This window comes from Passer montanus, unplaced genomic scaffold, assembly GCF_014805655.1.
Source record: "Passer montanus isolate IOZ18808 unplaced genomic scaffold, ASM1480565v1 scaffold25, whole genome shotgun sequence".
In the NCBI taxonomy this organism is placed as follows: domain Eukaryota; kingdom Metazoa; phylum Chordata; class Aves; order Passeriformes; family Passeridae; genus Passer; species Passer montanus.
Genome location: NW_024367149.1, coordinates 7,519,934 through 7,544,027, shown reverse-complemented (window position 1 = coordinate 7,544,027; position 24,094 = coordinate 7,519,934). Strand labels below are relative to the sequence as shown.

At 42.6% G+C, this 24,094-nt stretch overlaps 1 protein-coding gene across 2 annotated transcripts in view; it reads left to right on the top strand.

The window, feature by feature from the left end:
- Nucleotides 1-24,094, top strand: part of LRP8 (LDL receptor related protein 8) — a 171,021-nt gene that overhangs the window by 112,156 nt on the left and 34,771 nt on the right. For both annotated transcript variants that reach the window (XM_039711803.1, XM_039711802.1), the window contains exon 4: nucleotides 20,017-20,145. In XM_039711803.1, the coding sequence (XP_039567737.1) occupies nucleotides 20,017-20,145 (129 nt within the window). The remainder of the gene's footprint in view (nucleotides 1-20,016; nucleotides 20,146-24,094) is intronic.

Genomic DNA, 24,094 nt, shown 5'->3' with positions numbered 1-24,094 from the left:
CCTCTGTGGGATGCACTGAGAGCCAGAGTCAAGGCTTGGCTTTAGCATTAGCTCCAGCCTCCTTTCCAGGGACACTGTGTTCATGGCTATATTTGAAGTGACACATTTCAGCTGACCCTTTTTGTCTTGTATTTTAACCTACTACAACACATTACAAATGCTTTGCATTAAAATGCAGAGAACTGAGTGCTTTGTTAGAGCACACATGAGGCTCGTGCCAGTTCTTGCACCCTTTTCTGGCCTGCACTCATCATCTTACCCTGTCACTGGAGCTCTCTAAGTTGTATGAGACCGTGATTCTCTGTTCTGGCAGAGGTTGCAAACATAACCACACTTCTCATTTTTTTCCTGTACAGAGATTAACATGTGTAATGTGTTTGACAGTCAATTTAATTTCTATCCATTGCATGTGCATTTCTGTGTATACAGTGATACATGTGTGTTGGGAAATGCACACAGGCACACAGAGAAAAGAACAATTGGTCATTCTGGTATTTCACCAGGTATATCAGCCCCATGTGGAGTTGACTGAGAAACAGCAATTAACACACAGAATTCCACTGGAATTTGCATTGCTGCTTCACAATTCCTGCCTCTAGACATGTTGCAAGTATCAACCTTGGAGTTAAGTTGTGAGAACCAGCAGGGATATTTGTAATGAAGTCAAGGTGTAGGTGGTTAGGGAAAGTCTTTTCTTCCCAGCCACGGCTCTACACATCAGTGTTCTTGTGCAACAGCCCGAACACATTCAATTAAAATTGCCATCTAAGCTGCCTGTTCCATCCTCTAAAAAAGAAAACAGGTGGGGGTTTCTTTGTATGTATATAAAAGATGAAATGTTCACTCTAAGATAAGAAACACAATTATTTAATAGCACCAGAGCCTTTTCAGACTTTCTTTCGCACACAAAAGGGTGAGAATATACTAGACTTTATTAAATCTATGCTTGTCTATTGAATCCTTTATTTTTCCCTGAGTTCTTCATGTCCTCTTGGTTTCTTTGAGCAGCATTTTGCTCGTCAATACCTTTAAAACCTTGGAAAAGTTGTCACTTTAGCATGGAAAAAACAGCATCTCCCCTTGGTCTGAGCCTGGACCTTGGTGCAGCAATGTCCCCACTGTGGCCATGAAGGAGCTGCCAGGAATGGTGGGGGTGGTCTCCTGCAGCTGCTGGAGGTGGGCTGGGACCCTGCACTCACATTTTCCTTTGTGCTATGCAGTTTTGGGAAGTCCTGAATGCTGTTTGTTTTATTCAGTCCTTTGACAGAACAGAGAGGAGATACTGTCCTGGTAGATGTGAGGTGAAATACCAACGCTGCACCATCCTCAGGCAAGCTTTTAATTTGAGTCTTAAAAGTACAGATTTCACAAAGCAGGAAAAATTGTTTTACAGTGAATTCTGGCAGTGTCCTGGAGACCTGTATAATTTTTCTTTCTATGATTTTATCACTCATCTTGGCAGGTTTCATTATGTTTGCTCATGGAGGGACCTTTTGTGCCTTTATTTTCCCTCGTGACAAGGAGCACTTTTGCATCCATAATCTCTTTTACAAATAGGTCTGGTCTCAATGCTGCTCAACTCCTTTATCCTTTGTACAGTTTTGTCCCCCTAGCGTTCTGTGGGGCTTTTTCCTCGCTGTTTTGATTAGAGTTGGAATAATCTCGGTGAAGAAGAAAGTGAGCCTGGGAGGAAGGAGCCGAGCAGCTCCGGAGGCCCCTGGGGCTGGGCCCGTGCGGAGCCCCGGGTGCCCGGGAGTGTTCCCTCCTCCAGGGCCAGGGGACAGCCTTGCTCCTGGGCTAGCCACCGAGGGAAGGCAAGGAGCCACAGGAGCCCTGCTCTCACCTGTGCCTGAGCATCTGCAGCAGTGCAGCTGCCTGGTGTCCCCTGAAGGCTCTGCTGGTGCTGTGTGCCTGTCCTGGCTGGCATGGACAGCAGAGCACTGTGCTGACCAAGCCTGGGGAAAAGGTGGTGCCTGTTCCAGTAACAGCCTGGCAGGGTTGGTAATTCCAGTTCTGGACTCTTCCCTATGACCCTGACACCTTGTTTTAATGATATTTCAGCTTTTCAGAGGAGGAACTGAAAAGTTTTTCTGCTTATCAATTACCTACAAGTGTAACTTCCACTGTTTAATTTTTTAAAATATCTGATTGCTGGCATTCTTAGAAACAGCATCTTAAGCTAGTTGCTTCAGCTGAAAATGACTGGGAAGAAATCAAGATAAAAAGCTATGGGTAAGATTTTCTAATCTCTTAGATTTCCCAGAGTACACCAGGCTTTTGTATAGTGTATGTAAAATGAAAAAAACCCTCACCCTGTAATAGTAGATTTAATTAAATGAATCTGTGAGAAAAAATTAAAGCGGGCTTTGGAAGAGGTAATTCAAATACCTCTACTATTTTATCTCTAGTCAGATACAATGTTTTGGTTTTTACAAAGAAAAGCACGTCCACACTTCTAGTAGGGCTTTTGATTATTTTAATCAATGGTTTCTTTCCAGCTTGCACAATATGTTTACTTCTGAGAAACAGCAGTGCTGTGGAAGATCACAATAGAACTATCTATGTTTTTTCTCATAATTAAAGTTCTATTCTGTTTCCATAATTACCTGATGTGAAACCTGAAAAAATGGTTCCTGACTCATTATATTCAAGCCAGGCAGTGAACTAAGCAGCTCTTAAGGGATTAAACAAACACTGTCACCCTTAAAATCACATTTTAAAGTTCCTTTTTGCACATAACTACTCTACTACAAGCCCATTCTAAATTGTTCTTCTGTCCAATAACCAACAAGCACTTAAACCAGCAACTTAAATCACAATTTGTAATTTCAGCACCAAGAGGTGCTTCAGAAAAGGGGTCCTGTAATAGCAGTCCCAGTTTCCTTTGTAATTAAGTAATTGTGTTTGCAGTGTAATTAAGCAATTGAGTTTACAGCAGGGCACTGCTGAAGCCAGTGGGGTTCTGCCCTGGCTGTGCAGCTGCCTTCTGGCAGAGCTTATGGCTGTGCTGAGGTTACAGGGGGCTGGCAGCGGGATTGGTATCAGAACAGACCTAAGAGAAGCAAAGAGACTGAGGAATAGCAGGAGGAGTGGAACAGATTAAAGTAGGGTCAGAGGGTCCCTCATCTGACACCAGGTGTGGCTTGAGTGTTACCCTTCATATACAGAGATAATTGTATTAATTATAATTAATTAATTATAGTTACTGTACATTGGGCAAAAGCAGCCTCTGAAGGTGGGTTTGAAGAAGAAGAGCATGCCCAGGAAATATGGGAGGATGCCCTGTGCAAAGGGCAGGGTGAGAGGAAGAGCTGGAGTCTGGTGCCAGTGGTGGAGCACACCTGGGTCTGTGCTGTCCCACTGCTGAGGCCGTGGTAGGAAATGAAATATCCGTGTGTGGTTCTCAGGGGACTTGCAGGACATCTTGCCACAAAGTCCTGGAGCTGCAGATCGCAGTCAAGAGCCCTGGCTTTGTTTTGGCTCTGCTGCTGCCTTGTGGTGGGGCCATGGGTGACTGAAGTGGTGAAAAGCATCACCATCTGCAAAAGAAGTGGTGTCATTTTGTCAAGGCTGCTGCTGTGTCATCAGAACTGGTGATTGGAGTATATTCCTGATTATATTCCTCTCTGATAGACACAAAAATAAGGCTATGAATTGTGATTGGATTTTTCCATTGGGTTAAAAGCCTTGAACTATGACTCTTTTTGGTCTAATTTCTTGCCAAGTTTCTTTGTCAACTGAGTAAAAGTTGAGCACATGGGACATTTTAAGTTGACTGTTGCTCTTCCACAATCCCTTACTGAAATTTTTCATCCACAACTCTTTAGTAAGATACTTTCTTAAGTCACTGTTTTCCAAGAAGTGTAGGTAAGGAGTAAAGCCTAGCTGTTCACAAGTACACCAGGAAATATCTATAGGATCCAGACTGAGACTTCTGAAAGAGATTGTCAGTGTTTAAATGCACCCTTTGGGATGCTTCAGTGTAGGCAGAGCTTCTAAGGTGAATGCTCTGAATTAATGGAGTCTGGGAAGCAGTTCCTTTTGCAGACTCTCCTGCAGTGGTGGTTGGAAAGGGGCATCTGTGCTTTGCTAACATGTGTACATGCATCAGTAGCTCAGTGAAGGCACTGAGGTGCACAGGCTCTGACAAAAACTGAGCTTAAGCAAATTCCTCAAAACCAACCGTGGGAATGTTTAAAAAAGAAGTGGGAGTTGTGAATCTGTGTAGCCTTTAGGCACAGATCATCTCTCCCATATGTGCTCTCAGATTTTCCCTTTGCTGTCCTACTGCCTGCTGTAGCTGGATTTTATTGTCCTGAAATTTAAAGGTCACTGTTGTTACTTCCAGCTGCTGTTGGACTGGAAGCATGGATTTTTGGGTTGTGGAAAACAGTCCAACATTGCAGAATGACCTTGTCTGTGTGCTACCAGTTGTGCTCCATTACCTAATGTGTCTTGAGCTATTCCTTGTTATGTTTTGTGAGTGGAAATATTGATTGAGAAGGTTTAAAGAGAAGATTTTAGGCTGAAGTGTGTGTGTGTCAGGATTATGGAGAAAATTGAGAATTTTCATTGTTCTTCTTTTTCCTTCCTTTCATTGTTACACTGTGCGGGTGTAAACATTATACCTTGTTTTCCTTGAAATGCAGAATTGTCCTTTGAAATGGTACTTGGAATGCAAACCAGAAGAATTAATAGATCTAAACTGCTGGTGGCCTCAGATTGGTGGTGCCCTGAATTCTGAGCACAGTTTGAGTCCTAATGCACAGGATTTCTGTTTATTTAACAGTGGCCTTTGCATTGTGCTTGTACATAACAGCTCCTTTCCACCCCTCTGAGTTCTGCTTTGCAGTTTCTTTCCACAGAGTACTGAGCAAGGAATTTCCGTGTGTTTCTGTTTTCTTTATGAGATTAGAGCCCATGATATTCTCAGCATATGGTATGAAATATTTATTATTGTTTTTAAAGGTTGATTTGAGGAGACAGTCTGTGATGTGACTGCATTTAGTAACATAAATGAAAGTCCTTTTCTTTTTGCATATATTTAAGAAGCGATGAGGAGTTAGTCATGGTGAGTTCTAAATACCAGGGAGACGACCACTGTGAAAACATTTCAAAAGGAAGTAGCTTGAAGCTATAGAGTGATGTTTAGGAAAGGCCAATTTAAACTAAATAAAAATGTAATCCCAGTTATACGTAATAAATGAAGAAGAAATCTCTAAAATTGTGTAAAAGAATTAAAATAAAAACATGTCTGGGATTCAAGTTTCTGCAAAGTGTATTCAGTGACTATGCAAAATCAGGGAGGAACTTCAGAACTGTGGGGTCACTTCTTTACTTTACACAGCCTAACAACAATTTTTCATATTCTGCTTCTTGGATTCTTTTCATTCATCTCCTATAGTTTTGGTTTGAAAAAGCAGTGTTTTTTTCTAGAGTGTAAAGCAGCTGCTGCTGGAAGCTGTTGTGCAACTTATGTTCCAGAAGGAGTGAATGTGTCCCTATCTGCTCATCAAATATTTTGAGAACAAGGGCTGATGTTTCTGGCTTTCAAGACACATTTTCTCTCCTCCTGAGCCAAATGAAAAATCTCCGTAGCTCAACACATGTGCTGACTTACTTTCACTGTACTGTAATTTCTTAAGCACTTCCCAAACTCCAGAGACCTTGAGAGATCAAGACTGGCTGGATGGAGTGGAGAGGTTTGAGAGGGGAAGGAGGAACAGTAGCCTCGAGAGTGATGGTTCAGTGCATGGTCAATGCAGCCAAGGATGACATGTGGCAGTGCACACAAAAATGGATGCAGAAATCTGTCTTTAAAAGCACAATTACTACGCTTGGAGCTCCAGCACATTGTGTGGAGTGCAGTGTTGTCAGCTAAAATCAAATTAAGAACTGGACCTACACCTAAGAGAGACTGGGCTGACCCAAGTCCTGTTGTTCTGTTGACTGAAAATCAACAAGAGCACCACATGTGCTCTCCTGTAATAGGCTCACAGAATCTGTTTGCTTTCCTCTATAACCTGGGTCATTGAGACTGGGTGCATGCTGGAATCTGGATGCTGGGGTGACTTGTAGGCTGGATTTAATATTTTGTGTGGCCCCACAGTGTTACCTGTTTGAAAATGTAATCAAGTAATACATTTGAACATTGTTTACCAGAACATTTCTCCAGGCATAATCAATCAGGATATCAGGGTTTTTTCAAGCAGGATGACAGGAGTATTTTATTTTGATGATTTCACATGGCTGCTCTTGTTTTGGACTGTGGTTTTTGTTGGTTTTGATTTTTTAACTTAACATAATAAAGCACTCTTTAGGTATCCAGACATTTTTCATACTAGTTGCTTTTTAGGGGTGAAGCAAGAGAATATTTCCTTCACATTCTGAAGGTTATATTGGTTCAGCTCAGCCTTTGTATTAATTCCAGCTGGGGATCATGAGAAATGTGTGTTGCTCCGGGACTGAACTGTAATTGTGACACGGATCAAAATCTCTGCCAGGCTGTTCTTCCCCTCTCCTAAAGCAGATTAGCAGCCTGGCATCTGCTTTTCTTTGGGGAGGATGGCAGAGATGCCCAGAGAGCAGAGGAGCTGCCCTTTGTGCCTCCAGTGGAAGTGCCAGTGCTTGCCATCGTGCCCTGTCCCTGGTGCTGGCAGGCAGGGCTGGTGGCTTCTGGCTTTGGGGTGGGGCAGGGCTGGGCTGGTGCTTTGGCTCTGGGGCAAAGCTCTTCCATCTGCCAGACCCTTTCCCCTGAGCTCTGTGTGCCTTCACTCCTGCAGGTGCCTGCTGGGAAAGACCTACATAGAGACAGCTCTGCCTCATTGTCAGAGGAGGCTTTGGAAAGGTTGGGCACTCTGAGTGCAGTTATTTGAAGTTCTGACATCAAGTCAAGAGTCCCTTAAGTCTTAGGTGGCTGTGTAGGAAATTATAGCTGACCTGCATAGGAAATGAGGTGTAGTTTCAGCCTGAACGTCATAAAAATTACTTTACCTAGACCAAGTGCAATCTTACTTACTATAAAGTAACAAAACTTGGTCTCAGAGATCTATTCTGCTTCTTTTAGTTATGGTATTGCAAAGAAAGTCTTCCTGCTGAAAGCATTAAAAAATCATGCACCAGCCCTTAAGAACCACATTACACTCTATTTCTGTGAGCTTTTCTCCTGCTTGCTCTGTGGGTGGGATTCCTGCAAAGTTCAATCACTGAGTTAGCAAATGCTTCAGGAGCACCAGAGCTTGTGAATTTGATTTCTCTTCCATCCCTGACTCCTGTTCATTTCTGTCCTGGGCTTGATTGACTCTTAAGTGCATAAGAGAGTAAGAATTCCAATTAAAAGTTTTCCCAGTTTCTTTGTGCATGGATTGTCATCCAGTACAGGCTGGGCTTTTGATGCATCCTTTTTTTCTGTCACAGCATTCTGCCCTGCCATGTATTTTCACTGAGGATATAAAAATTCCCCTCAGGATATAATATATTTTTTGTTATTTTATTCAATTTGGCCACCACATTTAGTTATGAGGACAGAGAAGCAGATTATTGGGGGAGGTGGTAATTGTATATAGAAACATTGTTTCTGCAGAAAATTAGTGTAAGAATCCATAATATTGAAACTTGAAATTATTACAGTCTAGGTACAAGAGGGAGTTGGTAATAAATTCATTGAAGAAGGAAAGCCAGAAGCAAGCAGGAGAATTTTGTGGCCAGGTATAGGAAGGATTGTAAGGAATTCTTTAGCTGTAAGAAAAACAAATCCATATAGTGTGATGCTGATCAATGAGAGTGGAAGCATAGGCTGCAGTGGCAGAAACTGAGTAAATACTGAAAGTATTTTCTGATCTGTATTTCTTTTTTTTTTTTAAGAACTTGCATTACTGTTTTTTGCAGATATTGGAGCACTGGTGGAAGTTTCACTAAGTTAGTAAAAGCTGTATTTTTAGAGTGGTTTAAAAGGTTAAATAGAGCACAGTACAGAACCTGCTGTAGGATGTCTGCAGCCCAATCCTGGAGTTCCTGACTGCTACAACAATAACAATTCAACTCCAAAGCTGTGTGTGCTCAACTGGCTGTTGTTAGTTTTGGACAAAACCACAGAGAGCCTGAGAATGGAACATAATACATCAAGACTTTAAAAAAAAAAATCTGTGTCAACATGTTAGGGAAAACAAGAGTTGTGTCACTTCTCAGTAGTTCTTGATTGAATCATGACCTTGTTAATAAGATACTGTGAATTTTAATAAGCTACTATGTGTATTTTGTGATATGTGATTTGACTTAAACATAAAGGTTAGAAAAATGTAGTTTACAGCATAATTAGAGGTTGTACTAAGCAAGCTGAAGAGCAGGTGGTTGAGAGGTGGTAAAAGACATGGGCAGCTGCTATAAAGTGGAAAGGTTATTAGACATGGGGCTGTGAACAGCCTTACAGGGCTCACGTGATTAGAGTTGAAAAATAAACCTTATTAGGAGGGTATTTGGTATTTGATTTATTGAAGAGAGGGTTGAGATTTGCCTTTATCAATTTACACCTGTCTCTTTGGTTCCATCACACAGTTGTTTCTTTAGCTTAGCAAGAATCAGCCTGATCCAGGAAAGTAGATAAGAGAAACACAGATAAGATACAGCCCTTAACAGTAGTGGCAAATAAAGTGGCTCACTTGTACAGAAATCCTTACTGACTGAAGTCTTTAAATCAAAATTGGTACTTATCTTAAAGATATGCTGTTTTTTAAATGAGGTGTCACTGTAGAAATTCAGCCTTTGCTGTGCAAGCATTTCATGGTCCTGAGTCTTTTACACATGGGAAGTTCTCTCAGCTGCTGCACACAGACACCAGTGATGCTCACAGTTTATACCTGAGGGCATTTGGCCCAGCTGCTGCAAGGCACAGCAAGCTCTGACACTGGAAGAAACTCCACCTTGAAATCATGGAATACTCCATCCAAGTCACTGGGAAGGAATTTTCAGGGCAAAAATTGTGTTGTTCAGTTAAGGGAGCTCCACAGGTGGAGGAGAACCACTCTCCTTTCTTTTCCCCAACCATGGGTTGTCATTTGAAGGTCACAGAAACACAGATTTGTCAGGGTTGGAGATCATCCAGTCCAATGCCCCTGCTGAGGCAGGGTCACCTGGAGCAGGTGACACAGGAACATGTCCAGGTGGGTTGGGAATGTTTCCAGAGAGGGAAGCACAACCTCCCTGGGCAGCTGTTCCAGTGCTCTGCCACCCTCAGCATAAAGAAGTTCTGGAAAATGTCTCCAGAGAAAGTCATGGGTACCAAGAAACCTTTTTTTCTGTTCTGTCATCCTTGGGGATCTGTTTTTCTCCACACATGGAAACCAGGAGAAATCTCTGAGAGGTGCCAGGGCACATGGATGGCAGACTTAACTGGGGAGATTTTGCACATTGTAGTAGCTCATCACCTGATTAGTGATTGATGGCAGAGTTTCATGGAGTTAATGAGTAGAATGTTACCGAGTAGAAGTTACCAGTACCCATCTATGCAGACTGTATTACATGTGCTATCTGTATCTAACAGATCTACTTCTTTTCATCTGAGATGTGCACAGAATATGCCCAGGGATAACGAGGCAGTGTGGTTGAGGTGGAGGAAGCTGTTTTGGCATGTTTTGCTGCTGAGCCGTTTGAAGTCGTTTGCAGCCTTTCAGGATTGGGAAGCGACAGTCGCTGTTCCAGCAGCCTCTGTTGTCTGAACGAGCTCTGCTCCTTCCCTTCTGATCAAAAGCACTTGGTGAAAGGTGCAGCTCGGATCCTTTAAAGCATCTCATTATGGGTTATATTTAGAAGTGTGAAGAATATATTATTAATTACAAGGATGCTCCAAAGCAAAGAAGCTGTTTCATCCGTGCCCTTGATGAACAGAAAAGTTCCTGTGCTGAAGGAAGGTTATGCAATTAACAGTATATTCATTAGGAGTTCATCAGCTAGCAAACTATGCTTATCTCCAGGATGGTACTGGAATATCTGACAATTTCCTAGATACTGCCTAAGTGATAAGGCAAGAGACAGAAACTGCCAGTTCCTGATATATAAATTTTTATAAATTTCCTGATTATATAAATTTTACTGCCAGTAAAATTTATGTAATACAGTTTACATGTCTGTTATATACTAGTTATATATATATATATAATATTTTACATCTCAATTTACAGGCCAAGTCCTGTCTTGCTGCCTTGCTGGAAAGAACTGGAGGTGTAAATTGGCCCCACGTATTTCTTGGTTGCTACGTGAGCACAATGTATGGACACTGTGAGGATCATTACAGGATTTTTGTTCCTACAAAACCCCGCTTACCAGGGTAGCTGTCCACTGGGTTCATCCAGGATCATTCTGGATGTTTGCTTCTCCTGCTCAGTACTCTCAAATCCAGTCTGTGCCCTGGGCCTGTGAAACAGAGTTACCTTTGCAGGGACATTTCTCCAACTAAAGGGATTTTAGTCATTATTTGCAGCACTTAGAAAATACAATAATTTTTCTGTCTTCAAATTCAGACTGGCATCTGGTAATTGTCTTTTGCTAATTGAGTGATATAGCCAGGTGAATGTTTTTTAAACTGTGCTTTAAAACCTAATTTTGAGTTGAACATTAATTTGCTCCCAAAGAGTTGGAGAAGTCAAGTGCCTAAATATGCCAGAATATGTATGAAATAAGCTGCCATCTGGAATTTGTTTCTGGATTTGCTGTAATAAAAATGGAGCACTCTGGGATGCATATTTTGGGGCATTTTAGAAATTAATATATAGGAAGAAAAATAGCTAAATCTGTCCTGGTGCTGTGCTTAGCTGCTTGTGTAAGAATTTGACAAGTGACCAAGGTGATAATGTCTGGTAGGCTTGGACTAAAATACTGCCTAAGTGGAAAGAATGGAGTGAGATACTGTCAGTGGAGAGAATCAATTATTTTTAGAAACTAATTTTTTTAACAGTTCAGGGTCGCAGTGCCAACAATTTGAAGAGAACCTAGAAAACTCTGTCACTTTTATCTATAAACCAAAGCCAGTCAATAACATTTGATTCAATAAAAAGTAAATTTATCCCTTATCTAAAAGTATATGTGCAGAAATTGTTCCAAGATGCTTTCAAAGTGCTGAGTTACAAACCCATACAGGGAGGGATGATTGATTTATTGTGTGCTGCAATCTGGAGTATTTTATCACTGAATCTTTAGTGAAGAAAGTTGATGTTGTTAAAGCTGCAATGTATTTAGACCCAAAGGCTAGGAATAAAGCAGGAAGCATTATTGGATCAGTGCAGATCAGGAGATTGTGGTTGCTACCTGTGTTTTGTGGAGATCAGCTCTTGCCATGGCCTCTCAACCCAGACCAGGAGGGATGGGCTCTGGGGTGTGCCCGTGGCATGCCCAGCTCCTGGGAATTAGGCTGACACCTGAAGAAGTGACAGAAGACTTGTAATGAGTCCCATTCGGGGGGCAGGCTGAGGCTGTTCCCCACCTCTGGCACTTGGCTCCCGAGGGCTCTGTTCAGCAGCTCAGCACATCCATTTGTCACCTCGGCTCAGCACATCCATTTGGCACCTCAGTGGCTGCGTGAGAAAGTTTCAGTGGTCACAAATCTGTTTGCCCACACGGCTCTGGAGTCCCTGGTCTCGGGCAGGGAACAAGTTTTCCTTTCAGGAGCTGCATTTCTGGGTTAATTAGCTGGCTTCCATTGATCCCGGCTTGTGCCGCCTCACCTCCCGACTCTCATTCCTTCCCTTTCTTCCAGAGCACGGCTGTGTTTGAGCTCGGCCCTTCCCAGCTCCCTGCTCCCAGGCTGTGCTGGGGCAGCTGCTACCCTCGGCTGGTGTATTCTCCTCCTGAATCAGAGCTGCCTTAAAAGCATCACACATCACTAATCGAGGGGGAGCACGGTGGATCATGGTAGATTTTTCAAGGCTGTTTGTAGCCAGACTTAGTTTTTCACAGTAGGCAGCCCTGGAAAAAAGTCAAGGTGGAGGATCTCAGCTCTCAACCATGTCAAAGATTAGAGTTCCATTTTATTTCTGGGCCATGGGAAAGGCAAAATACTTTTATTTTTTCTTTTATTTTTCCTTTTTTTTTCTTTTTCTCTTCTCTCCTCTGACCTCCCCCAGTACTGTTAATACAGAAGGGAAGGGAAGGCTGAACTGCATCGCAAGTGGCAATGTGTAGATTGACAGGGTAATTATTGATGTAGACAGTGGTGGGACGGGAGGTTTGACAGGACAATGTTGTACATCACTCTCTTTCAAACTAGCTCTAGAAACAATAGAGGTTAAAAATGATGTTATGTTCGGGGTAGAAAAAAGCAGAGTATTTTTTCTGACCTTCTTCAAGTCATGTCATTGTTGAATTTTTTTTTAAGCTTTACTTTTGATTGAGCATGAAAAATGCCTCTCACAAAAGGGAATATTTAATAGCTTTTATATTAGAAAACTATCTCTAAAGAAAATTTTGAGTCCTGGGTTTTGCTGGCAGGCCTGGGTGTTTGCTAACTACCAAAGTCAACTGTCAGTTTATTATGAAACTGTTTGAGATCAGCAGTGCACATTGCTGCTCTACTTCTGCCAGGAACAGGTTCTTCTTCAGCTGTTCTGGTTTCTTACTTCGATGTCTGGGATTTTCCCTGTGGTTTTTATTAGTATCTCCTTGCCTCTGTGCCAAGCTGAGGGCATGACCAACTGATCCTTGAGATGAGAGAAAACCAACAGTGAAGAGAAAATAAAATTTTAAATAGTACAAAGTTATCTGAAGAAATCTGATGTAGAAACTCAGGTTTTCAGTAGCCAGAATAATGTCTTAGAGACACAACTGCTCTTGAAGGCAAGTTCTGCTCTGGTTTAGAGGAGGAGCAGAGAGAAAGGCAAGAGGGTCTGGTGGTTTCCCAAGGAAGGACCAGATTAGGGTTTTAAACAGCTCTCCATTTCAAGTCCAGGGTAAATTATGGATTTTCCTCTTCCATCAAGAAGACACGCAAAGGGCCAAAGTTGGTAGAAATAGGGGGGAAGGTTGGCAGATGGCATCTGACTTGAGTTTATCAAAATCCCCTTTTTGTTCCTCTAAACAATGAGGGCTGTGCTTCACTGTCATTTATACAGGGCTGTATTCATTTCTTCTCTGGATTAATCTGAGTAAATATTTCTCGTGACCATATGGCTGTGGTGTCAGGAAAGATGAGAAACTGGCATTCAGAGGTGGCACGTGGCTCCTGGGCTCTGCCCTGGCTGCACACTGTGCAGTAATTGCAATAATGCTTTCCTCAGCCGGAGCTGGGCTGCACCAGCCTCATTCTGTTGCTCACGTTTCTGCCTTGCCCTGTGGAGTCCAGCTCAGCTCTGCAGCAGGTGTGGTGGGGTCCATGGCTCTTGTGTAGTTGGGTTGTCCAGAACCTGTGGAAAATGGTAGCAAGGAATGGAGTTGGAGTCCCAGGGATATCCTGTGTCTCATCCAGGTTTATTGAAGGATTTGTGCATCCCTGACCAAAGCAGTGCCTCGAGGCACTGAACATGAGAGCCAGCAGGGCACTGCTGATCGTGCAGAGAGGGCTGGGTGGAGAGCAAGGCCAGGGACTGGCCTGGAGGGCTTGCTGACAGTATCTGGAGCTGCTCTGCTTCCCCTGGAAAGGCAGCTTTTGTCTCAAGGTGCTTTAGGGAATGAACTTGTGCAATGAATTCTCATGTGTGCAGTGGCAGGTAAGGAAATGTAGTTTGTTCAGGAGCAGAAAGCCCTCACTGTATCATGAGCATCTCTCTCATGCCTAATAACCTGCCATGGTCTCTTAGGAACTGGATTCTCTGTGCACAGCCAGACTTGACAGTGGGAGAATGTCACAGTGTATTCTGCAGACACCAGTTAAAAAACCACTGTTGTTCTACAAGCACTAGATGGTTAAAAATGGAATTTAATGAGGATCAGCAGCCAGTATCCTCACTGCTGTTAAACATCTGATCTTTGTAAATTCTCAAATTTCAGAAGTATGACCATGAAGAATAGTTTAAAGGCAATTAAAAAGTTTCCTGATTCTGACTGAAAGTATCACAATTTTCCTGCAGTTAGAGACCAAGGAGGATCATGTAATCAACCAGTCCAACCACCTGTTTACCATGGGCCATTGACCTAGACTTGGATTTACCCCAGACAAGCCAACTGACTTGAATTTAAGGACTTTATTTCTCAGCAGCAGCGCCTGTTGGGCACACAGGGTAGAAAACAGAAGAGCTATGAGAACAGTTTCTGGAGAAGTTCTGAGATTAATTAGGTGAGATGTGCTCAGATGACTGCAGCAAAAGAGCATTTACTGTGTTTACAGGAATACAAATCAGCTGAAGTCCTGCCAATCAGACTGAGGGAAGGAAATGCTTTTTGTAGCCAAGTTTGATGTTAGTTTTGATTTTTGAAGTGGATGAGTAAGACATAGCAATCAGGAATCAAAGACAAGGTGGTGCACTGGAAGCCCAAGAGATGCAATCCTTTCTGTGCAGCTTGTGTCCTGGGCTGGGACAGTATTTGGTATTCCAAGGGTGCCAGGATAGCTCTGAACCTGGGATTCTTCCTGACCTGGGTAGTGGGACATGGAGCTTGGCTAAAACCTGGTGCCATTTGTCTTTGCAGCCTGCTATAGAGATCTTTTACCTCCTTGCATCATTCTGAAATTCGGTTGATAATTCCTGTTAAAACTATTGGCATGATACCAGAGAATCATTTTCTTACTTGAGGTTGTTTGTAGTGTCTGGGATTTTGGAACACACTTTTCCTATAAAAGTTACCTCACTGTTATTCTGACAGTGAGTCTCTATTTCGGTAATTAGAATTAATCCTGGGATTTTGAGTTCCTGATTATTTCACTCTGATGTCAGAGGTGGTAATTACCAGTGTGCTAATCCACACAAAAGTGAGGTGTCTGCTACCTGTCTCTTCTAGACAAGCCAAACCCCTTTGTGTGTCAAGCTTATTTTCTCCCTCCAGTTTCAAGGTAGAGGAGTTGGAGACTCATCAGGGACTCCTAATGCAGGGTGTTGTAGAGGAGCCCTTTTTACAAGCACACAAGAACAGAGTTAATAAAGGCTGTACTGTGCAGTGCAATGGAGGGAAATCTGTGCAAATCCTCTGCTGTTCCCCTGGGAACTTCTGAACATAAGTCATCATCAAACAAATGACACCACCAAATCTATTTATCTGGTGTATCAATTGTTAATACTGTTCCTGACAATTTACAGTGTAGTTCCTTAGTCAGCTTCCTTAATCTCTTTTGAGCTGCTTAATTTATGTTGAAAGTTGAAAGGCAGTGCCCATAAGTTGTCTTTTTGTGCAGGACAAATAGGTTTTTCACTGTTTCTGTGCCTTTGCATGCTGCCACAAAGACTATGACACATCAGCCTGTACTTACCCACTCACAAATGTAGAGTCAGGTGGCATCAGTTGAGGCTCCCAGCCCTGGGAATTGGTGCTGTCAGCGTGCCCCAGTTTGACCAGAGCAGAGTTTCCTGTGGGAGCAGATGGATGGGGCGGCTGCTTCTGTCAACAGAGGCGTCATTGGTGCTGGCTTGGTCTCATTCCAGCTCTCACTGCTGTAATCTTAATTCACTTAAGCCACTAATCATGATGTTTGTTTGGGCCTGGGCTGCTTTCAACTGAAATTGTACTCAGAGATCTCATCTGTATATATAGAGATATGGTGAGCAACCCAAGTACTGCTGCTGGATTGGCTTTTGTGGAAGTCAGAGTTCATGTAAGTCATGCTATCCCAGCAGGCTGATGTTGCTTTACAAGGCAGAAGGTTCAGTGCAGCTCCTGACCTCAGTGGGAACAGTTCTTTGACTAGCTTTCCCCACGGTGTGTTCTGTCTCTGTGTGTTGCTGATGCCCAGATCCAAACTCAAGCACCCAGTGGAAGCTGAGGGTTGAGGGAGTCCCTGTGTGCTCACAGTGCTCTGTGCACCAGGGCCAAAGAAACTCCCAGGACATGGGAATCACCCACCATGGAAGTTGCTGTCCCCACACAAACTCTTCTGATCATAATGTGTCACAGGGAGATCAGGTATATCAAATATGATATAACACACCTTAGAAAATCACACCCAGAATCTGATGTGTCTTGAAGAGTTGAGACACATCAAAAGTAAAGTAAAGTAAACAACAGTGACCTGTCCTGAGCTGCAGAGTGAGCTGGGCTCAATGAGGCCAGTGTTCCTCACAGCCACCTGCAGCTGGGAGAAGGGGCAAGTGGAGGAAAGTGCCAGCAGATACAGCTTCAGCTGTGACAATATTTTAAGTCAGAAGATGGATTTTAAACTGTGTTTCTTATGCACCTTAAATACTTCAATGGGAAACTTTGAGCTTGAAGTCAGTAGTAAGTGTAGATGAGGATATAAAAATTCATACACACACACATATATATAAAGAACAATATATGCAAACTTGTGACTGAGATTTTTTTCTGAATCACAAATCTTCAGTGATTGAGAACTCTGAGTTCTGAATTTCCCTGAGCAATCTCTGCCTGTCAGCTCCCCTCCTCTCTGCAGAACAGTTGCTCATTTACCAGTTTGGCTTGTTTTCTCTGGAAACAAACTGGATTCTAGTCCTGTACTTGGGCAGGTATGAACACTTATTTTATTCTTGGTACATCTCTGAGGCAGTTCTGCCAGTTGTGACAAAAGAAGATTTAAGGGCAGTGTTTGAGGAGGGGAGGTCCCTGTTAAAAAACATTCCTTAAAAAAAAAAAGCTGACAACTAAACATTGCTGGAGGAAAGAGGGAGGTAGGAATTTTTAATTCCATAATAAAGGTAGTGGAATATTTGTGGGAACAGTTCGTTGGCATGGCAGAAAATAATTAAACCATTTTAGTATTGAGTTTTCTCTGTTGTAGAAAAAGATCTTTTGAGTTGGAGCTTCTGAAGAACCTGGGAAAACCACAAGGGGCAGTCTGGAGAGGATGAGGAGTTATTTCAGCAGAGATAGAGAAGCTGTTCAGACCTGTAAGATGATCTATTTCCACAAAGGGCGTTCTTTTCAGTCTGCTGATGAAAAGTCTTGTGGGTTTCCCACCAGTAGAAGCTGCTTAATTGCATTTTGTGTATGCTCTTAGAGTACCTGTTTGGTGAGAACCTGACAAATGGTCTTCTGAAAGTAAATCAATTTTGTTTTCTTGGGCTTTCTTGAATATACATGATGTCCGGAGCCTGAAAAGCACAGCAGTGGCACAAGAGGAAGCAAACAGTGGGGCGCCAGTTAGGCTCTATGGTTCCCTGAAAGACTTTGTAGCCTCCTATAAAGAGAAAGAAGAATGTGCCATTGGCGGTAGTGAGTAAATGGAACCTTCTTGTCTTCTTTGCTCTTGTCTCCTTATAAATAAACCATTGTTGTCCATCCTTGGCATTTGCAGTGCATTGTGATAAATTGGTCTTGATGTGTCTGACATTTCAACCAAGTTGTTTAATGGTGCTTTTCTGAAAAGGCAGATCTTGCTATAACTCGCGTTGGTCCAGAATGCATCCAGGGTAAGAGCACTCACCATCACAGCCAGCACTAACCCTTTCCTTTCTGCCTGCACAAAGAGGGGAGGAGGAAGTAACACATTTTGGTCACGTCAGCCCAAGAGCCCTGGGTTTGTGTAAGCCGTGCACAGAAACAGAAATGTTAAGTCTGGACTGCAGTTGCTGAAAGCTTCTTTAGTAGTGTGGACAACAACATGGACTCCACTTGCATCTGCAGCCTCAGGGGAGAGGGGAGGAAAACACCCAACTTGCTGGAAATGCAGGTGTGTTTTCACCAAAGGTTTGCTTTGAGTTCAGTGTAAGATCCCCTCTCTGTTACCTGCCAGTGCTTACAAGTCGTTGGCTTCCACGCAACAATTGCTTGGGTACAGAAACCACTGGAAGACAGAGATTTGATGATCTGTGACCAAGAGCAGCTTTTATTGCTGCATCCCTGAAAGTTCAAGCTTTGATTTACATATTTTAAATGTCTGTAATTATTCTGTCAGGGAGATGACTAACACAGAGGTTGCTTTCCATAAATAGGAGCCTTCTGTTCATACCTTTCTAAACCTTAGAGCTTCCCAAAACTATTAAACATCTGCCCACAGCAGCCAAGCAAAAGTAATTCCCATACTTTAAACTGTGACCAATAAAAAACCTTTTTGCTGGTTAATGATCCCACTGTGTGATGATACCATTTTATGATTATATTTTACCTTCTTCAAAATCAGGTGTGTGGAACATGTTCTTACCTGTCTTGACTCACTTGGTTCTCAGTGGAGCTTTACAGTGAGGATGGAAGACCTGGTCCTACATGGCATCAAAACAAACTCTCCTTTCCAGCACCATTGCCAGAACAAGAAGAATTGGAACAGTTTTTGAGGAATGTGGACCAATAACCTGATTAACAAATGTCTCTGTGACATTTTGGTATCCCAGTTTTCCCAGTATACCAGTCCAATTCAAACCTTCATGTAGTTGGGTAGTGCAAGACCTGCAGCTTAGAGGGGACACAGGACCTGGCTTGAGTTGGCAGACACACTGATCATGGTGGGGTCTTGCTGGGGAGCCTTTCCAATGTTTTTTATTACTAATTTGCTGGGAAAATAATCCCAAAGCCTAAGTAAGGATCCTTTTTTCCCTCCCTTCTGTAATCATGCAACATTGATAAATGTTATTTAGGTATGCAGCAAGCAAATTTCAACAGAAATGCTGTCATGCCTCAGGGTTATAAAACTTCATTACATGTGTTATTAACTGTCTGTCTGTGGCAGCACCTAATTTTTCTTGATGTATTGGTTGCCCACAGCTTCTCAAAACTGCTTCTTCTAACACTTGAAGGCGCGAAGACAGAGGAATGCAGGGATTAAATGGCACTGCTCTCCAAGTGGCTGATGGATGCTCTGGGGCTCTAGATGCCCTTTCACAGCCTCCTTGTGTAGGTGGAAGGGGAGGTATAATTTTCATCCTCTCTCTCTCAGTACTTGGGAAGCTGATTGACTTTGTAAATACCTTTACCAGGGCAGGGTAATGTGAAGGTTTTCATTTAGAATCCAGGTTCCCACCTGCTCAGTAGACCTGCAGCCATACACAGCATTATCATCATTAGCAGCAATGGAAGAAATATTTGAATACACTTAATTTTTTGAAGAGAGAAATTAGTCTGTTTGGCAAATCCTGCCAAACTGGATGATGATTCCAGAATGCTAAACAATTGTTTAAATTGTGGAACATTTTGCATTTCAGCAGCCTTGTCACAATAAATGTAGATCTGTTGCTCTTTACACTAGTATGAAGGAAAAAAAATAGGAATTTTAGCAATGCAAACTAGTTATGAGAGAATGAGTTTCACAGCTTACTTGGTTCCAGATAAATCTGGCAAATTCTTTTTCATAGTTGTCTTCTTGCCTGTACTGGGGTTTTTGCTTCTGCAGGTCCTCCTACGTCTCCACGTCTGACATCACAGTTGCTTCCAATTTACGCAGTTACAGCTCAATTTGTTAAATATCTGCAAGTTCCTGCTTGCCCTTGCTGCTTTTTTCTCAGCTTTGCTGACCACAATCTGCCCAGGTCATTATGTTTAGAAATTGCTTTGCCAAACCTAGACATAGACTGTTGTACTAAAGTGAGGGAATTGCTTTTTCCTGGTTTAGCTGGGGTGGTTTGTGCAGAGCTGCTGTGTGGTGTGCAGGGCAGGGCAGTGCCTGAGCAGCTCCAGCTCAGTGTGTTGGGCAGGGAGGCAGAGCCTGGTTTGCACTGAGCACCCCTCCCTGTCACAACCAGCCCCAAGTTCTCAGCTGGAATCCCTGCTGGTCTGTTAGAACAGCTTCCTCAGTTCATTTTGGCTGAGAGGGACAGCAAGGGCCTCATCCCAGGGCAGCCTGGTTGAGGAGGCAGTGGGTTGACTTGGGATTTCATTCCAATATATCTCAGGATCAAGCCATTCAAAGTCAAAGTAACTGTAACAGCATAAATAATGTTAGAAATGTTTGGAATTATGTTTAACTTCTGTTTATTTCTTTGGTTTTTTTTCTTCCAGCCAAACAAGTGTGTCCATCTGAAAAAATGAGCTGTGGAGACTTAAGCAACAAGTGCATCCCGTTGTCCTGGAGATGTGATGGGCAGAAGGACTGTGAAAGTGGAATTGATGAGGCTGGTTGCACTCCTGGTGAGTTAATACAGATGCAACATCTCCATTTAGGACTATAAAAGTCCTGGAGTGACTGTTACAAAAGGCATGGAAAGGGTTGACTTTTCCTGCCAGCAAACTTACTCACTCTGCTTTGCAGTGCTAAGTGCTGATTTCTAGAACCAGAGAGGAAAGAAGCAATCTCCAGTTGGAGAATGCATGAACTCTGTGAAGAATTAAGTATTATTACTGGGGTTAACACCCAGGGGACATGGAAAGGACTTAAGGTTCAAACCTTCTGTGGTAGCTCAGCAGGTTCCTGCTGTGTCCTGTGCAGAGTGGGGACAGGCTCAGGCTGGCTTCTGCTGGGGTAGAACAGACAGGCCTGGACATGGATGGCTTGTTGGTTTCACTGCACAGAGAGAGGATGATGTACTCTGTACCCATAACTGTTTTAAATTCAGTCCCTAAATGGCCATTGCCTTTTATTAGGCCTTTCTGTGCTGATTGAAAGAGCCCTTTATCAGGGTTTTCAGTCTATGAAAACTCCTGCACTGTGTGGTCAAACTATTTCTCAGACTGCCTTTTTGGTAGACCAAATATATTAGTTCTTTATGCTTCTTAATGTCAAATATTCTCTTTTGAATGAATGCTTGACTCATTCTTGTGGCTCCCTTTGGTATTCCAGTTGGTTTTCCAACTTTGTTTTTACACAGACCACCAGAATTTAGAGAGTATCAGTCTTGCCAGTCTGTGCAGAAGTAAAATCACCTTTCTAATTTCTGATACTGTTCTTATTAAATTCTTCATGTGCAAATGATCCCAGGCTTTTAAGAAGCTCACCAAGTTCTGTGTATTCACCCATCCCTCAATATTTCTAGTTTGCATGTGGTATCAGCAATGTTACTTTTACTTCCAGGTTACTGGTGGAAGAGTTGAATGGTTACATTCAAACACAAATTGAAGTTTTTTCATTTGAAAACTGGATTTTGGGCTCTAATTCCTCCCCAGTTCATAATCCACATTGTATCTTTTTTTTGAAGCTGTATAAGGAAATATGTTTTACATGAACATTTTGTGGCTCTGAGTGGAGTGCTGTGGACAAATTTATTTATTTTCAGTCAGCTTTATCAAACAAAATATTATCAAAGCTTTTACTTTGTGAGCAACTTGTTCCACTATTTAGCTCTCTTTGTAAAAGCATTTTTTCTTAGTCCTTTTTAAATTTTTCCTTTTATTTGTTTTCCATGTGAAACTCTTAAGTGTTTTCTCTTTAGCATGTACATTTTTTTTCTTTGAATGGGAGGCTTGAATTAGAGACAAATTCAGAAGATAATTGTAACTGCTATTTTCCTGATGTGAGTTTGTGAAATCAGAACAATTTCTGCACTGGTGGCTGCCTCCCCTGATTTAATGCTGCTGCTCACACCAGTGGGAATGGTCTCATAGAGTCTTTTAGTTATAATAAAAATGTACTTGAAATTGCTTTGAACTTTTTTTTTCCAAAGCTTTAGGTAACCCCCAAAATGAATGTAGATATGTTCTGAATGCCACATCATTTCAGCATAATGATGCTATTAATGGATTTGGAAATAGCCGAGTGTTTCTGCTCTGGATGTTTCAGCATCTCTACTCTTAGCTTCCAGTTTTACTGCATGTGCAGGTTCTTAAAAACCTTAAAAAAAAATTAATCCAAGGACAAATTACCACATTTTGATGCTTGCTGGGTAACTGGTGAGAAATGAATTAGCAGCTTTCAACCAATTTCTCATGACTGAGCACTGTCCCCACACACTGGAAACCTCTGCTGAGTCTGGCTTTGGGGTGGGGTTCTCTGACATGAGGATCAGGGGAAAAGGCATTGAGAGGTAAACTTGGAGCATCCTGGGTGGGTGCAAACATCAAAAGCTTTCAGTGATCCCAACCTCTTTCAAAGGTCAAAACTCGCTTTGAGAGGGAAACAGGAGGCACTGCTGAATGGCTGTGGTGGGAGCACTTTCAGGGAGGTTGCCTGTCAAATGAAGGTCTTTTCCTCATGGATGAGAACAATTGTGTGAGCTGTTTCAGCAGGGAGCTTGTGAAGGATTGATAGCTCTCCTCTCCCTTATCCAAATCTGATAAAGCTCACTAAGCTTATTCACTGATACTCTGTTAACATTCCCATTTCTTCTCTGGTTAGAATCCTCCTTTCTCTGTTTCCTCTTATCTCAGCAGCACACAGTATCCTGACCACTTCAGACCCCTTCTTCTCTTTTGTTTTGGTAATTTAATCTCTGCACTCAGGTTTTTATTCTCATTTTACAAGAAGCCTCAGCACTGCCTGTCACCAGCAGCCCCTTGGAGCACAGCACCCTGTCACAGAGGCTGCACTCCTCACAGGGCTGACCAGCTTGTCTATAAATAGCACATCGTGCTGGATAAATGTTTGGAAGGGGATTTATTTGTGCTCAGAATAATTTCTGTGGTGAGAGCCTGCATGTGCAATAAACAAGTGGATGGTGACTTGAAGATGGTGTGAGTGAGGGCATCCAGAAGAAAAACCCCTAAGCTCTTTCTAAATCCATGCTAATAAAGCTACTACTGCAACCTCATGTGACACTTCAAAAATATTTTAACTGTGTATACTCTTGCTTTTGGATGGCAGTAACTGGCTCTTGGATTTATAATTCTTCAAGAGGATTTGCTATGGAGTTTATGAACCTTATTTGTACCTGCATTTCTGCATTGGTAGTTTGTACCACTAACAAGATTGTGCTTGGAGCAAAGCTTGGCTGTGCAAGAACCTGTCCCTGTGTCAGGATGTTCACAGCCAAGGTAAGGGAGGATCTCCTGCAGGAGAGGACAGTAAAGATCATGGTGTACAATCACCTAAAACTGCAGGAACAGGGCAGGTGTTTTATGTAGTTGTCCAGCAGTTTCCTTTCCAGCTGCTGCTCTGAACCTTGTAATTCTTGCTGGATTTTTTCTCTTGGAATGTTATCATTGCCTTTTGAATCTGTGTGAAATGTATCCAGTGCAGACATTGGGGTGACAAAGCAGCTGTTCAGAGACTTGGGATCAAAAGCAGAGAAGCTGAATGAGGAGACAATGGTGTGATTTTCACCCTGTGGAAGAACTTGTCAAGGAAGCAATGGAAACTGCAATTCTTTCACCTGCAATGGATAAAGCACCAGTGATCAGGGATCCAGACTTGTGTCTGCACAGGCTGTACTTGCACCAGGGGCTAATTGCAGGTATTAATCCTTGCACATAGGTAGTTAAGTGCCTGTCTGCCTAAATAATTGACTTCCAACAGACAGGCTTTAAGAACACTACTGACTTCCAGTGCACAAACAATTTTTGAAAATGCAAACATCTGCCTTTTTAAAATAAGACTATGTAAAAATAAAAACCTTATTTTTCAGTTTTTGGAGCAGAAGTAATTTGAGTCTTCACAATACCAGGTGTGTTGTAGTCATAGGTCAGGGTTAGTAGATTGAATTTGCTGGCTTGGAGGTGCTGGCAGCCTCTTTATTTCCCTGGTGAAGGTTTTCTGCTCCCAGTGCACCCAACCCTTGTCATAATGGATTGGAGAAGCTTAGGAACGTGTTTACTGAGACTAAAGGAGAAATTAAATAGGACAGGCTGTAATTAAAGCAACACAACTCGGGGTCTGTCTGGACTTGGCTAACTGCTGCAGAACTTGTTAAATCTCTGCTGAGAGAGCCAGTAAGCAGTGTTTTGTCAGCTGCTCAGGAATGCAGGGAGCACTTGAGGGTGGCTTAGGAAGACAGGAGCTGCCATCCTGTACCAGCTGAAATGGCACAGACCCCTTCAGGGCACACATGTCCCTCCTGAGAGGACTCTGGGATGCCCACAGAGAACAAGGCTCTGGCCCCATCTCTTCTGGCTCTGTCACTGGTTCTCACTTGAGCCACTGCTTGCACTCAATATGGAAATTGTGTCTTGCAGATGAGGAGTTGGAAGTGCACCAGTTTCCCCTTTCCCA